The 17,464-nt window shown below is 45.8% G+C and overlaps 1 protein-coding gene across 1 annotated transcript in view; it reads left to right on the top strand.

Moving 5' to 3' along the window:
• Positions 1 to 14,215, top strand: part of LOC124689457 (protein RGF1 INDUCIBLE TRANSCRIPTION FACTOR 1-like) — a 40,531-nt gene extending 26,316 nt beyond the window's left edge. The window contains exons 2-4 of the mRNA XM_047222984.1: positions 12,971 to 13,225; positions 13,320 to 13,460; positions 13,901 to 14,215. Coding sequence (XP_047078940.1) covers positions 12,971 to 13,225; positions 13,320 to 13,460; positions 13,901 to 14,215 — 711 coding nt within the window. The remainder of the gene's footprint in view (positions 1 to 12,970; positions 13,226 to 13,319; positions 13,461 to 13,900) is intronic.
• Positions 14,216 to 17,464: the final 3,249 nt, after the last annotated feature.

Below are 17,464 nucleotides of genomic sequence, written 5' to 3'. Positions count from 1 at the left end.
AAGAAAAGTTTTATAGTACATAGAGGATGACATGCGGGTCCCATTTAGCGAGCAGCGGTATCACCGTTTGAGAGGCGGCAGGGGATCGAAAGAAAAAGGTAAGTGACCAAATATGAGGTGCCAAAAATAATTCAAGAAAAGAAAGTTTTATAGTACATAGAGGATGACATGCGGGTCCCGAGTTAGCAGCAGCGGTATCACCGTTTGAGAGGCGGCAGGGGATCGAAAGAAAAAGGCAAGTGACCAAATTTGAGGTGCCAAAAAAACTCCAAGAAAAGAAAGTTGATTGCACATAGAGGATGACATGCGGGTCCCATTTAGCAGACAGCGGTCTCAACGTTTCCAAGGCGGCAAGGGATCAAAAGAAAAAGGAAGTAGCCAGTAAATCGGGGGTCAAAAAAATCCAAGAATAGAAAGAATTTTGGTTCATAGAGGATGACATGCGGGACCCATGATCCTGCATCGTAAACGGCTCGATCGGAGAACGTTGAACGAGATGGCGTGATCTAGAAAAAAAACAATGCCAGAGAGGCTGCCATGTGGGCCCTACATGCCTGGGCGGTGCGGATTTGCGTTGACTCAGCCGGCGAACCCGAGAATTCGCGATGCACCACGTCCCGGGCCACCATACGCGACGTTTTGGCCGCTTTCGTCGGGCTAGGTGGCCTCAAAAACGAGAAAAAAAAGTTTTGACATGAACCACGGAGGGACCAAAAATCGTCGGCCATGGTGCACCACCAACCACGGCGCGACTTCAACTTCGTCGGCCATGGCAACTTTTCTTGTAGTGAATAGCGATACAAAGCTCATCATATGGATCTCAATCATGCAAAGCAATTCATGAGATCATTGTATTGAAGTACGAGAGAGAGATTAACCACATAGCTACCGATACAGCCCTTAGCCTCGAGGGAGAACTACTCCCTCCTCATCATGGGAGACAACAGCGTTGATGGAGATGGCGGTGGTGTCGATGGAGATGCCTTCCGGGGGCAATTCCCCATCCCGGCGGCGTGCCGGAACAGAGACTTCTGTCCCCCGAATCTTGGCTTCGCGATGGCGGCGGCTCTGGAAATTTTCTCGTATCGTGGCTTATTCTTTTTAGGGTTTTCACGTCAGGGGCTTTATATAGGCGGAAGGGCAGCCTCGGAGGGGACCTGGTGGGGCCACACCATAGGGGGGCACGCCTAGGGTCCAGGCCGCGCCGCCCTGTGGGGTGGGGCCCCCCTGGCTCCCCTCTGGCGCCTCTCTGGCTCTCTGGAAGCTTCCGGGGAAAATAAGATCTTGGGCGTTGATTTCGTCCAATTCCGAGAATATTTCCTTTGTAGGATTTCTGGAACCAAAAACAGCAGAAAACAGAACCGGCACTTCGGCATCTTGTTAATAGGTTAGTTCCGGAAAATGCATCAAAACATCATAAAGTGTGAAAAAAACATGTAGGTATTATCATAAAACTAGCATGGAACATCAGAAATTATAGATACGTTGGAGACGTATCAGGCAGCACGGCCGCACGGGTGAAGTTCAGAGTCTTGCTTTAATTGTTTGTGTCTACAATGGCCTTGTTTAAGAGCATCTCTAGTCGCGTCCCCCAAACGGCGCCGGATTGAGCGTTTGGGGGAGGTGTTTCGTTCGTGCCTCGTTTGGGGGACGTCGCTCCCCAGCCGCGTCCCCCCAAACGCCGCCCCAAACATTAAAATACTCTCTTTTTTGTTTTTTGCATTTTTATTTTAATAAAAAGGAGAAACATTCCACAAACTAATACATAATTGGGAACATGGTTTATACGAAGACATAAATTGGAACATGGTTTTTCACAAACTAATACATAGTTTGAACCATGGTTGACACAAATATAAAACATTGCAAAAAAACTAAACCTAACTAGGCCGGATATCGAAGGTTTCGTGTATTCCCTGCCAAGAAAGAACACTCGAGGGCACACCCAGTCACCCAAACTGGAAAATCCAGCTGCTGAGGGTGCCCTGTTTGTTCTTCCAAGGAAGAACAACCATAAACCTCCGTGCATATTTTCACTGCGAAGAAACAACACTCGTCAGTCGTCCTCCTCCTCGGTGTTGTCGCCGTGGTAGTGCCGGCGGCAACGCGTCTCGTTGAACACCTTGACGCTCATGTCCCTGTCGCCAAAGTAGGAGAACACGAGCACGAAGCCGGCTTGGAGGCGATGGTAGCGCGCGAACCTCTCCCAGCCGATGTGGAGGTACATCTTGCCGCGCGCGTCGTAGATCACGTCGACGATCCACCGGCAGTAGCCGCAGGCAGCCTCCCGCAGATGCAGCGAGCCCGGGCGCCCGTCGCCGGCGACGAAGTCGACGAAGGTGTCCGGCAGCCTCTGGATGCCGTGTGGGTTGTCCTTGAGGACGACGACAAACTCGATCAGCACGAGCCCCTCCTCGTCCTGCATGTCCGACGATGAAGACGACGGTGTCGCAGGCGACGGCGAGCGTGCAGCTCTGCCGCAGCCACGACCACGACCACGGCCGCAAGCTCGGCCTGCGCCTCTACCAGCCATGGCGCCGACTCTTGAGATGGTGGCGGCTAGGGTTGGGGAGAGAGGCGCTAGGGTTTGTGTGTGAGAGGGACGATCAGAGGCGACCCTTTTTATAGGTTGGAGGGAGGCGGGGGAGCGGTGGCGCTCATTAACGCCGGCACGCAGAGCTAGGCGCGACGAGACGCTTCGCTGCGCCTCTGCGGGAACTGCACCCTCGCTGCGCGCCAATAACTTCCATTGCGAGGTAGGCGACGGTTAGGTTAAAATTCAATGTGCCCTGACGCGTCGGTCCCACCACTCCCCGCCTCGCTTTTCGGTGTGTCCAGCGCCCCCGGAGCGTCCCCTGTGTAGCGGGAATGGGCTCGGGGGGCCGGACACCGTATCGGGTCGCGCCGGACAAAAAACGGCTTTGGGGGACGCGGCTGCACTAGTGGAAAATAGGCTATCTGTGGCGTACCAAAATCAAATTCTGTGGCGCATATTCAGTTCGCCACAGTTGCTATGCGACTAGTATTTGAATTCTGTGGCGCACATATACATGCGCCACAGAAATTTTGAAACTTCTGTGGCGCACTAGGTAAATATGCGCCACGGAATTGTCTGCCAAACTTCTGTGGCGCACCATGGCAATATGCGCCACAGAATTTTTTTTCGAATTTAAAAAAAAAAGTGGTTCCCATATCTAGATCTGGGGTCGCCGGAATTTGACCGATTTTTTTTGGTGGTGGTGGTGGTGGTGGAGGAGGAGGAGGAGGAGGTGGTGGTTGTGGTTGTGTTGGCCGGAGGAGGAGGTGGTGGTGGTGGTGGTGGTGTTGGTGTTGGTGGTGGTGTTGGTGGCCGGAGGAGGAGGAGGTGGTGGTGATGGTGGTGGCCGGAGGTGGTGGTGGTGGTGGTGGTGGTGGTGGTGGCCGGAGGTGGTGGTGGTGGTGGCCGGAGGTGGTGGTGGTGGTGGTGGTTGCCGGAGGTGGTGGTGCTCGCCGAAGGAGGTGGTGGTGGTGGCCGGAGGTGGTGGTGGTGGTGGTGGCCGGAGGTGGTGGTGGTGGTGGTGGCCGGAGGTGGTGGTGGTGGCCGGAGGTGGTGGTGGTGGTGGTGGTTGCCGGAGGTGGTCGCCGAAGGAGGTGGTGGTGCTCGCCGGAGGTGCTCGTCGGAGTTGCTTGCCGGAGAAGGTGGTGGTGGTCGCCGGAGAAGGGAGGTGGTGGTGGTGGTGGTGGGAGAGGAAGTGAGGAGATGGAGAAGTGAGAGGAGAAGTGGTGGAGGAGAAGAGAAATAGGAGATTGGCGCCGGAAAAATTCAAAAATTTCGGGCCAAACTTCTGTGGCGCATGGACCGCTGGTGCGCCACCGAATTTTTTTCTTCTGCTTTTGCATAAAACTCTTTAACTGGCCGTAACTTTTTACTCTTTTCGAATTTGGCGATTTTAAAAATTGTCCAACCGGGTAAACCCGGGTAAATTCGGATGTAGAATTTTCGTGGGAACATTTTGATATATTGTGCGTTTTTTTTCGAGTTCGTATGCAACCAGAAATCCAGTTTGATGATTTCCCATGCAATTTTGCAAAAAAAAGTCAAAATTCATGTTTGTTAAATTTTAGTGGTGCTAGATGACATAATATATGGGAATCTCGAAGGATTTTATTTTTTGAAATTTTTATCTATTTCTTTTATTTTTTACAAAGGTAAAAAAGGCGATCCACGGGGGGAGGGGGGTGGTGGAGTTGCGTGGGGAGAAAAAATCCTGCAGAATTCTGTGGCGCATATTTTTGGTGCGCCACAGAAATATGAACTTCTGTGGTGCACACCATGCGCCACCGAATTTTGAACTTCTGTGGCGCACATGCCACCATGCGCCACAGAATTCTCTTCGCCCATGTGCAGTGTTGGACCCCGCGTGGGCCCCATGGAAATTATGTGGCGCATCCAGCCACATGCGCCACAGAAAGTTGACATTCTGTGGCGCACCAGTCCGTCCATGGTGACGCATATTTTTGGTGCGCCACAGAAATAATTTTTGTGGAGCACATTTTTTAGGTGCGCCACAGATGTCATTTCCACCTATAATGGTTTTCCTACTAGTGCTGGGAACGTTTTTTGTTCCGGCGCGCCCCAAATCTCTTTTGGGGACGGTTTGGGGGACACGACTGGAGATGCTCTAAGGCATTGTAGACCGGGGCTATCTTCAGAAAGAAAAATCTAAGATCTTTTTATCGGGCAGCGACGATGGTTGTGTACTGTTTTTTTTTTGGAGGCGTTGTTTTTGGAGAGACTGGAGGCAGGTGTTGTCATGGTTGTGACTGTATTGTTGCTGCTTGTGCTGGAATACTATAGCGGGACTTTTCTTTTTTTAACTTTTTTTGTTGTTGTATGCATCTATAGTATCATTAGGATGTTGTGTTATTGCAGATGCTAGATGTAATTGGTATCTTTAAATATTAATATATTTCTTTTATCGAAAAGAAAACATGTGGGTTCAGTTGGTAGGACCCCACACAGCAAGAAGTGAAAGTAGCCATGCTTGACAACTTGATCAGGTAATGCACGAGGCTAGAAAGTCTATATACTCCGTGTGTGAGTAATCCTACGATGAGTGGATTGAGTTGCTGAAACTAGTGCTTTTGTTGCCCCACGGGTGGAAGTAGACTGGACTCGGATTGCTGGTTGCCGCTGCTCTTTCGCGTTGTTTAAATGTAAAATTGCACTTTTGGCTAGTCCAATCTGTGAAGTATGATCCAGTACGAGGGCTGGATTGCACGATCTGGACGATTGCTAGCGATATGGACAGCAGATGTAACTGCACGTTATGGAAAGTGTACAGCATGGTTTCATTGAGGAACGACTATAATTCCCAGCAACTTCCATTCTGAATATCCACCATTCTTACAACGACTCTGGGCGACACTAGAGAAAAAAAAATGCACCGGCCTTCGATGTGGCCATCCCTGCTCGCCCTACATTTCTGCAAGGAAAGGCAAAGAAAAACACATATATATATATACTGAACACGGAGGGAGCTTCCCATCAAAATATTGGTCAATCAATTATATATTAATAATTCATCAACCAGTCAACAGCTACGAGTACAAATAGTATTGGTTGTATCAAATGAAAATGAAGACACATTTAGATCGTTTTGCTATCCTCGTGTTTATGGCCTTGAGATGTTCGCAACCAGCAATCCTAAATGGACCACCTCCCCGCTCCCGTCGCCCCCCCGAGGCGACCGGGGCGTCCACCCTCCCCCGCGCCGGTTCCCCATCTCCTTCCTCCCCCCGCCGCCGCTGCCGGCGTATGCCGCCGGGCAAAGCTCGCGCGGTGCCGGTGGCGGCGGTTTCTCCCCTCCTCCGCGCGCTAGGAGGCCCGACGGGGCGGATCCCGACCTAGCGGCGGTGAGGAGCGTCGGCGGCGCTGGCCGCTGCACCTCGGGCCGCGGCGGGCGGCCGGCCAGGCGGACGCGGCGCAGCTGCTCCTCTGGTCGCCCTCCCCCGCGCGTTCGGCGGGCCCGTCGGGGCGGGCCTGGATCTCACGGTGGGACGCCGTGGTGGCGTCGGCTTGGCCGGCGTCGCTCCCGCTGTGCCCGACTGCTGGGGTTGGCGGCGGCGCCGCCTCGTGCGCTGCTCTGGCCGCCGGTTGCTGTGGGCACAGTGCTAGGGTTTCGGCTGGATCTGGGCTTGTGGGCCCAGATCTGGGCCTGGTAGGGCCCGGTCGGATGTCCCTCCTGCCGTGGCGGGCGGTGAGGCCCACGGACGTGGCAGTCGTGGTTGGGCTGGCAGGATGCCTGCACCACCGTGCTCCATTCTCCGCCCGTTCGGGCTCGATCTGTATGTTACGGATCTGGCGACCTCTATGTCCGTTTGTGTCGATGACCTTCTGGTTTCACAGGGTTCTTGACACTGTGGCGTTGCGGTGGGCAACGTCCTCGCCGCCTTCTTGGGATTGGGTCCCTAGGCTGGCTTGTGCTCGCCGGGGTAGGCAGCATAGTCTCCCTTCGACCGTTTGCAGTCGCGCTAGGGCAGGGTTTGGCGTGCTGGGGTTGTTGTGACCGATGTTTGGCTCCGGGTCTGGCCGGGTTGGCCAACCAGCTTTTGCGTCTTTCCTGCGGGTGATTCTAGTTGAGGCTAGGTCACAATGTGGCTTAGGTTGGAGGTGCGGTAGCGAGTTTTGTTCTGTCTGTGCTGCGTCCTCGCGACGGCGACCAGATTCTGATCTGATGGGATCTAGGCGAAAGCTACGCATGGCCTTGCCATTGCCGGTGACGGCGTCACCTTTTAGGTGTCGTTCCCTTGTTGAAGGCGTCCCAATGTGGATCCCCCGCTTCGGACTGATGGTTTCCGTCCCCTCGCCTCAACCTGCTAATCTTGTTGGCCTCGCTTCAGGCGAGCTTCTCTTGTAGTGTCTTGTGGATCACCCTTTGATCTCTCGTTTGTGTCCCAGCCCTCGCACCTCGTCGGCCTGGCTGCTTATACACGGCCTTGCTTCGGTAGCTGACGACTCGCCTAGTGCCTTGGGGGGCTTTGCTAGGTCGGCGTCTGGTCGCAGTTTTGGCCGGTGTGCCTATCCCAATGCCATTGGAAGATGTGGTGTTTCAGGTCTGGACCAAACCCGAGCTCGGGGGGTGGTGGTTCGGGGTCTGGGTGAAAACTCTGCAGAGACCGACTGGTCCTTGCCGACGACGATGACGCATTCGTGCGCCATGTACCTTCTTGGAGGCGTCGCCGCAAGTTCCCCTCCCCTTTGGATCCTCAAGTTCTGCTAGGTTGCTAGCCCGTCGTCGAGTCCCCCTTGTGATGTTGTGTTGGGACGAAGGAGGTTTGTTGGCGTGGACTACGACGTGCTCGCTCCGGTGCAACAGAAGACAAGGCTCCCTCAACCTGGCGCCTGGCTGCGCTCTTTGTGTTGTCTTTTGTTGTTAGTTCTCAGTTCCCGCTATGTGTGTGTGTTGTACCTCATGATGTAACTCCTGGCCGGTTGATGGCTTCGTTAATTCAAAGCCGGGCTCATTTCGAGCCTTATGTTTAAGAATGCATGAATGGACGGTGTATTACCTAGACAAGCAGCCGAAAATCGCTTACACTGGCCATACTTTATGTTTCTCACGTTCACGTATGCGAAATGGGTTGTCGAGGATCACATCATCCATGTGATGGAGTCTAGCAAAGAGAAAAAATAATAATAATAATATGGCCTTTCAATTAAAAAATGTAAGGTTGCATCTTCTTTTACGAATTTGTTCATTTTCAAACTTTGACATAATACCGATCAAGGACTGATCCAGGACAATTTTTGAGAGGGGGCAAAAATATAATAAGTGGTGCAAATAACATTTCTAAGTGGGGGCAAATCAGTTTTTAGTTAACATATTACAAGGTAAATGAAAATTGAGTGGGGGCAGCTGCCCCCCTTGACTATAGGCTGCATCCGCCCATGATACCGATTGCTTCATAACTAAGTACACATCTTAGTTGTAGATGACAGTGTATATTATCTATACTTGTTGAGCATTTCAGCTATTTCTTTCACGAGGAGAAAAAAACAAACAAGGAGGTTGTCGTACAAAGCCAACCCGTTTCATGGAATATCCAATTAGTTTCCGTTTAAACTTGTACTGCATGCAATACATTAACTATATTTCAAGAAAATATGAATTAGCCGGTTAATTCGACTTCTTCTCCTTGATCACTGCCCTGATTGGTTAGTGGGCTTTGCCAATTAATTCGGTCCATTCTGGCCGAACAACACAGGCCGACCTTTCCCGCAAAAAAAAAAAAAAAACACAGACCGACCTGGGCTATAGCTCGGGAGTCATTGCTCGGGTTTTCCCGAGAGCTTTTTCTTTCTTCAATACTTGTCCATATTTTTTCACCACGATGTGCATATCTTGTTATTGCTATTCGTCATGTTTCTACCTGTCTTACTATAATCCAAACGGGCTCAGGTGCTTGAAGAGCATTCACATGTTACAACCTCATTTTGGTTTGTTGCGAATATGTGGGGACGTGTTGCAATGATTTTAGGTGTCTATTGAAAATGTTGTGTTTGCATTGCCAATATCTTGCCTCTGCTGAAAATATTTTTTTGATGTTGTATACGTGGAATGATTTTTCTTTGGGATTTGTTGCCACTAATGGGAGCGAGTACATGCTAAATGGAAGCTAACATTTATCATTGTTTATTACTCCTTCAATGTTATAATATAAAACATTTTGAAAAATTATTTTATCTTGACGTATTGTAAGACGTAGAGAACATGCTTAACATTTCAAGCAACTGGTCAGGTGCAATTAGCATCCTAACCCGGCAACAACACAGGAGGCCACAATGAAGAGCGCCACACCGCATCCGGTCCAACACGATGGTCGATGCACGACACGTGAGGCGCCTCCACGCATTAACCTTGTGTCAGACGCCCTCACGTGCATGGCACCAGCCTGCCATGGCCCGCCACCTCGGATCCCGCCACGTGTGCACACCCTGACTGGATTTTCTACGCAAGAGGCGTACGTGCACACGTGCGGCGGTGCACATGCACTGCAGACGTGCGTGCGACGCAGCGGCTTGCCATGAAAGCTAAAGAAGATAGAGAGAAAGAAAAAAAAAGCTGGGTTGGAACTTGGAAGTTGGGGATCTCGTGGACCATCATTTTTCAAAAGCTAAACCCACCCTACAATCTTTCCATTACTACCTCTCTAGTCTCTACACTCACTGATCGTGTAGGCTTCGAGCCGTGTGGCTCGCTTGTCATAGAGTGATAGGCTTGTAGCAGAGGTGAAGGGTAAAAGAAAAATATTGGAGTTCGGCTTCCGTACATTTGAATAGCTTTGTGGCTCGCTGTAGCAATTTTGACCGGAGATTAGGGCCATGAGACCGACAAAGCGGTGCTTAGAACCGTGAAGGATCACTGGTTAGAATAAAATAGAGGCAAGTGGCCCGACCCGGACGTTTGGAACCTGGGTGCGCGCGCACCCGTTTACGAAAAGTTCAAAAAATGTTATTTAAAAATTTTCAAAAAAATATGAAGTAAATTTTTGCATGTACATATTATGTTGATACTTACTCGTGTAAGTTTTCACAAAAAAATATCATTGTGTGTGGCCTGTATAAAAATGACAAAATGTCCAAATGAGAATAGTGAACAGGAATTTGTACTATTCACATGAATAGGAATTTGCATTTTGACATTTTTGTGTAGGTCACATACAATGGTATTTTTCCATGAAAACACACACGAGTAAGTATCAACATAGTATATACATGCAAAATTTTACTTCACATTTTTTTGAAACTTTTAAATAGCATTATTTTGAACTTTACGTAAACGGGTGCGCGCGTACCCAGGTTCCATTCACCATTTCCGCAAGTGGCCGGTCTACTTTGGTCTGTGGTCTTGCGGAGTGAGTGAGTGTGTGTGACGACCGTACCCAAGCTAGAGCCATGATTGTAGACAGCTTGTTACAGTTACAAGCAAGAAACGACATCCCTTGCTTAGACACCACTCTTCCGCGGCAAAATTAAATTACTAGTCAAATTGAAAACGTAAAATTTTGTAGGTCAAATCGTAGGAGATAAGTGACGCGCGAATTTGAGGGGCGTAGGCTTTGGAGCTTTGCTATCGCACGTACGTAGCCTTCGGTTTGATGGGTGCATGCCGTTAGGAAGAATCGACAAGAACTAGCCTCTGTTCTTTTTTACTTGTCACTTCATACGTCTACACAATCTCCAGTATATAGTTTTGATTACTACTTTCCCTTTTGAAGTCACAACGAGGCAAAGGTAATAACATCCACATCACATATTAAAATACTCCTCCATCCATACAAAGATTTCGAAGAATTGTTAAAATTCGAATGTATCTATATACTAAAGAGTGTCTAGAACTCTAGATACATCTAAATTTAGATAAACTTTCGACGTCTTTTTATGGACAGAGGTAGTACATTTATTGAAGAAAAAAAATTAAATACTTGTACACATTAGTTGTCCAAATTGTATAAATTCGGCAGCAAGACTTCGGAATCAACACTAGAAACTGCAAAGGGAGGATTTATGCATATATCAGTTCTTTAGTAAAAAAAATAACTCGCTGGAAAAAGCTACAGGCATGGAAGCAAATAGTGTCACTGCAGCCTACCTGTTTCTGCACATATACGTTACTAACGATAGCATATATACACCACCGATGATAAACACAAATAACTTTAGTAGTCCTGTTCATACCTCACCCACATGTAGTGTTCTATCAGACTCACCTTCAACCGACATTTTATGGGCACTAAACATCATCATTGCCTCCGACAAAGGAGTAATAAAACGCCTTTTCCCCTGAAATCACTGAATTTGAACCAAACTACATGAGCTGAAAAGGAGCATTCTTGGAAACAAATAGCGAGGTAAGCGCAAATGCATGAACTGTAGACCATATAAAAGAAGTTCAAGAGATGAAACTGAGCAAACCTTGCTTCTATTAGAACCATCTACAGTTGGTATTCGTTTGACTTCCAGAACTGAAAGGCCACTCAGACATTTTAAGGTGGAGCTGTCCATCAGCTCACATCTCCAGGGATAGTGGACCAATATCTGCAAGGAAGTAAGGTTCTCTTTCGCTGTATCATGAGAAATATCACATAAACAACTCTGATCAATCTGAAGAGTACCGTCTTAAACCTCTAGTACGTAAACCATGCATCTATATGAATCCTCATAGAATTCATTTTCTGCAAGCCTCATCGGATCCACACCTGGGACAAGCCATTGCGAACCTCATCGGATCCATGCCCGGAACAAGCCAAGGCCGAGATATTGGAATCTCGAAGTCTTTCATGTAAAACTAAACATAGCGACTTGCCCGAATGCAGTGCAAACTGCAAAGGCAGTAACTAGGCCAAAACAATTACCAACTATAGAGGTAGTCCATACTCCATAACAACAGACTCTAGATTCACAGGAGGTAAATGTAATCTGTCCTTAGCATACTCAATAAAACTTAACAAAGCTAAACCGCACAAATTAGTATCTGAAGCAAGAACTGTCGGAGAGTAAAACAGAATGTAGATTCCCCAAAAATTACAGAGTGCACTCTGTAACAGATTTGAGCTACTTTAGTTCACCATTTGAGGTATAATACTCAAGTAAAACAACACCTAGCCTGTGGCAAACACGACGGGGCAAAGCCCAAGGCAGTAATTTGTTAGTGGAGACCGCAGATTTATATTGTATTCGTGTGTTGCCCAAGAAAGGCCATCCTCTACCCCCCACATAAGGCTCCAAACAAGGAATCAACGCGTCCTTGGGGAATGCATTTGTTTAGAGAGGTGAGCTCTAGAGCCAAGGCTAGAGATTTGAGCTTTGGTCATAAGTTAAAAAGTTGGCACAAGGGTTGGGAAACACTAGAAACAGCATCCACGTTCTCTTCACCTCCCCCCACCTCCCTTTCTTTCCTTTAGAGTTGTTTTTGGGTGCTTTGTTGGCTCTCTGTGTACACAAGTACATGTCATGCACATCAGCCCAATCTCCAAGAGATGCAAGAGATTTTAATGCTAAAACTTCAGACCTTGCCATGCTGTATGCCGTCCAGAATGAGCATCTGTAAAATATAATCCTGCTTCATTGTTGAAGAAATAAACATTTCTTGTTTAAAGGGAAATTTCAAGTGACTGAAATTCTACACTGAATAATTATCGACATCTATCAGGTTTAGGAGCGGAGTCCAATTATCTATTCTATCATAATTTCTCCAGAAAAGACCCACTGCAGTAACTTAACAGTGCATACAGTAACTCACCTCATATAAAAAACTTATATCCATGATGGTAATTCACCTGTAAAAATTTCTAATCAATATAACGAAATACAACATTCTATTAGAGTTTAATTTCTCATTTGGGGATGAACCTGACAAAATTAGCATAATTAGTTGACTTTTTTCTCCGAGAAGGAAAAGCCACTTTGTGCTGTAAATTGGAAATTTTGAGAGGATCAATTTTACCAGTTAGAGTGCATTGGCAACCCTGGGTACAGAATGATATTACAGCTCCTTCCAGTGAATAACTATATTTTGTAAAACAGCTTTCCTTTGAAAATATCACATCCCAGCACCTGCAACAGCAATTCAGGAACATGTTCTTAGTGTGATGCACAAAGTAACTACACATACCTATGGGTACTATTGCTAAAGCAAGGTGCATCCCATGATAGTGCCGTAGATTAAGGAGTCAAATGTCAAAAGCTCAAGTAACGCAGGTATATAGCCCCCTTCTTCTGGTTGATCTAATCCTTCTTAGCCCACTAAACACCCTTCATAAGGTACACTCTCTTCGTCAAAGCTCCCCACCCCTCTTCCAACAAGAAAACACATACAACACCAAAGGCTTTACACCGACATAGATAAACATGGTGAGGTTCTGATCTTCATGCTCTCTCATTCGAATTCACCTTGTACTGATGGAAAGATCATTTGGAATTTTGCAGTATCAGCAGGCAAAGTGGAAGCCAGCATGGTTAGAAGCCCTCAGTACAGAGAAGTTCTTCATAGCATGCTCCTTCCATGAGCACGCCAAGAAGAACGAGAAGAACATATGCTGCCTTGACTGCTGCACCAGCATCTGCCCACACTGTGTGGCGACACACCGAGTACACCGGCTCCTGCAGGTGCGGCGGTATGTATACCATGATGTCGTTCGGCTGGAGGACCTTGAGAAGCTTATTGATTGCTCTGGTGTTCAGGTAATATCCATAACCTATGAAGTTATTGATGGGAGTCTGATAACTGTTCTCTGAGATGCATGTGTGCTCATAATTCTATATCTACATGGTGCAGTCATACACAATTAACAGCTCTAAAGTCGTTTTCCTTAAGAAGAGACCACAGAATAGGCAATTTAAGGGGTCGGGGAATATTTGTACATCCTGCGACAGAAGCCTTCAGGAACCCTACTTCTACTGCTCTATGGATTGCAAGGTGATTTACTAGAACTAATGATTTATCATTATTCCATGCGATTACATGCAAGTGAATTCTGATGGCTGACAAAATAATGTGATTATGTGGAATTGAATTATGATTTATGGCAGAATATATCCAATTGAATTATGATGACCGAGAAAATTACAGAATATAATTCATACTAAATAAGAGTAGTACAATTACGATCTAGATTCTAGAAGGTACTTAGCAACATTTTTCATGGAATATCCATTTCACAGTATGCAGTTATCTGAAGAATCTGTTAGAGAATCAGCTGATAACAACACTATAAAGGAAAGGTGAAAACTAATATTAGAAAAAAAATTTAAAAAATGTGTTCAGAAAGACACTAAATGCATTTGGAGCTAACTGTCGATTTCTGGACAGACACATGGAAAGTATCTGTCAAGTTCACTCATCTGCATCCTTTTCAGGTTGAGTACATATTGCGGAAGAAAAAAGACTTATCAGCATACTTGCGTCCATGCAAGACATTGCAGCTTGGTCCTGACTTCTTCATTCCTCATGACGCTGATGATGAGACGACCCACTCAACCCTTGTTGATGTTGACGAGCCTATGGGATCATCAGACTCCGATAATTTGAGCACACCATACCCAAGTTTTGTCCGGAAGAAGCGGAGTGGACCATACATCTGTGCACGATCTGCAAACAGAGTCTCTGATGATGACATGGCTACAAACATGAGCAGAAGGAAAGGGGTGCCTCAACGATCGCCTTTGTGCTAATAAACATTAAAAAATAAATAGTTCTTCATTTTTTTACTTCTTTCATGTTCTTTATCTCTTGGACTAAGCTGGTGCACTACTGACGGAATTTTGTCTTGATGGAACCATGTGATTTCAATGTACATCACCAGAGGCAATTGTATCCAAATTCTGCAGGTAGATGCACCAGTTCATATATATGTACGCCTTAAGATGGTTCATATTATCCCCTTATATATTACTTCTTCTCTTTAAATACTGTTATTGGCCAGAAACCAAATGTGCTCCACAATTTTTCCGCAGGTCATTAATTAAGATTTAATACCTAAACATGGTAGCCATCATGTTCTGAATTATTGACACACCTAGAACCATGGTAACAAAATCAGATAAACGAGGTTAAGTATTCAATAGCCTAGTCCTAAGAGTTTTTACCACCATAATCTGGATCAAGGAAGAGGTTGTTCTTGAACTGAAGGCTGCTTTTGGCAGCTACAGTTCAATTTAATAGGTAAAGAACCTGCCAAAAAGAAGCGTTCCACATAATCATCATATATAGCCCCATATGGAATCAACTGATCTTCTGTGGAATCACAGGCAGATGTAGATTTCTTTGACGAACTAGCAAACCGAGTATTTCATGGAATAGAAAAATAGTGCTAAAATATTCTTTCTATAACTGATAACAGACCAACTAAGACTTTTACAAATTGCAGTTTGAGTTTCACACTGTTGAGGGACAAAATAAAAGGAAAACAATTATTTTCTTCCACCCCTCATTTAAGTACTCTACCATTTATTATCTTCTGTAATCCGAAAGTGCATGAAGCAACGTGGATCCATAATAAACATGCAATATAGATGCTAAAAATGGCATCCTAGAAACGTTTCTTTTAAAAAAAAATGGAAGTCCTAATTGATTATATACTTTCATAGCCAATAGGTCTGGCAAACATATAAAAAGGCTTAACTGTACAGATCAAGTGACTGAAAGAGCAACTTTCCCTTACCATGCAGAAGCTTGCAAACTGCTACTTTACCTTCCATTGCCCATATCATGCCTACAGAGAAACGTCAGAAGAAGGGAGTAGACTTCTTGATATTACCACAGCTGGATGCAATCAATCATACTGGTGCAAGACAACACTGGTTCATCTTATTTGCTTACATATTGTTTCACAAGGAAGGGTTAAGACTTAAGAACACAAAGTTAAATAAAACTTAAAGCCATTGGAAGTTGAGCAATTGTAGTTTAACTAATAAAGCCCTCAGTAATGCCTAGTCAGGTCATCTCGAGATCAGAACTCGAGATTAATATTTTACCAAACACCTCGTGATATGATTCGGCGCATATAGCTGGAAAGCTCGGGAAGTGCACTCGTGCGCGTCATCGACTAAATATTGTAAGCCTACTAAGATAATCAATGTCTACTTAAACAGTGAAATCTTTGTCATCCTCCTATGATGATGATGATGGTTATAAAAAAGGGATTGGCCTAGTTACACGAAAGTGGCCTCTCTCTCCTTGACTTTGACCGGAGCCAACCATATTATTCTCGCTTGGGTTTTTCTGTAAGCATTTTAAGCTTCTAAGCGCTGTAGTTTCTAGAGTAATTCCTTATTTGACACTACTTAAAAATTGGATATACGGAATCCTTATTTGGCACTGAAAATTTTTACCTTCCTATTTGACACTTTGTCGATTTTTTTTTGCATTATACAGTACAACACTGCTGTCCGCCCCGTTACAGTCTGCCGTTTGTTTTTTCTTCCTTGACCAAACTACCCTTCCGCCAGTAAGCGCTGGAAGAAGAAAAAGGAGAAACCCCCGACCCATTGACGCATCTACTCCCACTCAATACGGAGCCCTAGCGGGGCGCGCCGCATACCGGCGGCAATTGCCAATTTGCCATAGGAGAACAGGGGTGGCTGCGGAAGGCGGAGCTAGGAAGGGCGGCCAATTCGGGGGTGGGCAGCAGACGGTGGGCAAGGCGTGGCAGCAGAGCGCCCATCGGCGAGCTCTGATGCGTTCTAAGGCCATGGTGCAGCAGACACTGACCAACTCCATCAGGCCACTGACTCGCTGGTGCTTTGCTGCTTGCAAAAAAAAGATCAGATGTACAGATCGTGATGTGTTTTGAGCAGCTTTGGAAAGCGAAAAATTGCTTGATGTTCATGAAAAAATCGAACTTCTTCCTCCAAACTTTTGTTGCACAGCTGACACCTCTAATTCCTATTCCCCACCAACCGCAGCCAGGAATCAGAAATAGCCAAGATATAGGGAATATTCATTCCAGTCTACGGTCTACTGCCAGGCATCGCTCACACATTTTTGGCTTCATACAACAGTTTCTTGTTTTAAAAAAACAGTCTATACTAGTACCAGAAGTCGGTTCATATTTGGTCATTTAACCATGGCCAAATATGTCACATTATTACTTTTGTCTTGCACAAAACTTTGTTCACATAATGCATCAAGGACAAAAGAGTCTTTTCATTTCCCTATTTAACACCGTTAGTACTCAAAAATGAACTAGACTGTCATATAAGGAAAAACAAATTAGACAAAGTGTTAAATAGGGAAGAGAAATTTTTTCATTGTCAAATAAGGAATCACATTTTTAAGTAGTGTCAAATAAGGAATTCTCTTTCATTCTAGTACTGCCAATTGTGTTGTGATGCTACAATGCAGATTCATGCACCACCAAATTCGATGGCAGATCTCAAATTCATACAAACTGGCAGGTTTAAAGTAAATAACTTATTGACTGGGGAAACATGCGATTTACAGAATAACAAGTTCAGTTGTAAAGTAATACAGTAGTGTTCTTCTGTAAATCGCATGATCTCAAATTCATGCAAACTGGCAGGTTTAAAGTAAATAACATTTAACGACTGGGGTAACATGCGATTTACAGAAGCACAAGTTCAGATGTAATGTAATATTCAAATATCAACTAAACGGCGGCATGCAAGCAACTAAGTAGCAGCTAGCTGATCATATCATGTCGATCGTGTTAAGGTAGTTTAAGTTTGCTGGACCACTCCGATAAGATCAAACAGGGCATACTCTTGTTTTAAGTCATGTTAGCATCATATGACTGAGATAAAGATGCCTAATCATGTTTTAAAAAATCACGTACTCAGCAAAATAATAGTTTAATGCTAGTAAAAATCTAAACAATGAAAGAATGGCCATGCAATCAGCGAAGTAACACAAATCTTGATATATGCATAATTTCACGCACAGCCAACAAGGTCCACTCAGTA

The sequence above is a fragment of the Lolium rigidum genome, chromosome 2, assembly GCF_022539505.1.
Source record: "Lolium rigidum isolate FL_2022 chromosome 2, APGP_CSIRO_Lrig_0.1, whole genome shotgun sequence".
NCBI classification, from domain to species: domain Eukaryota; kingdom Viridiplantae; phylum Streptophyta; class Magnoliopsida; order Poales; family Poaceae; genus Lolium; species Lolium rigidum.
The sequence above is the reverse complement of the archived record's forward strand: the minus strand, read 5'-3'. Positions and strand labels throughout refer to the sequence as shown.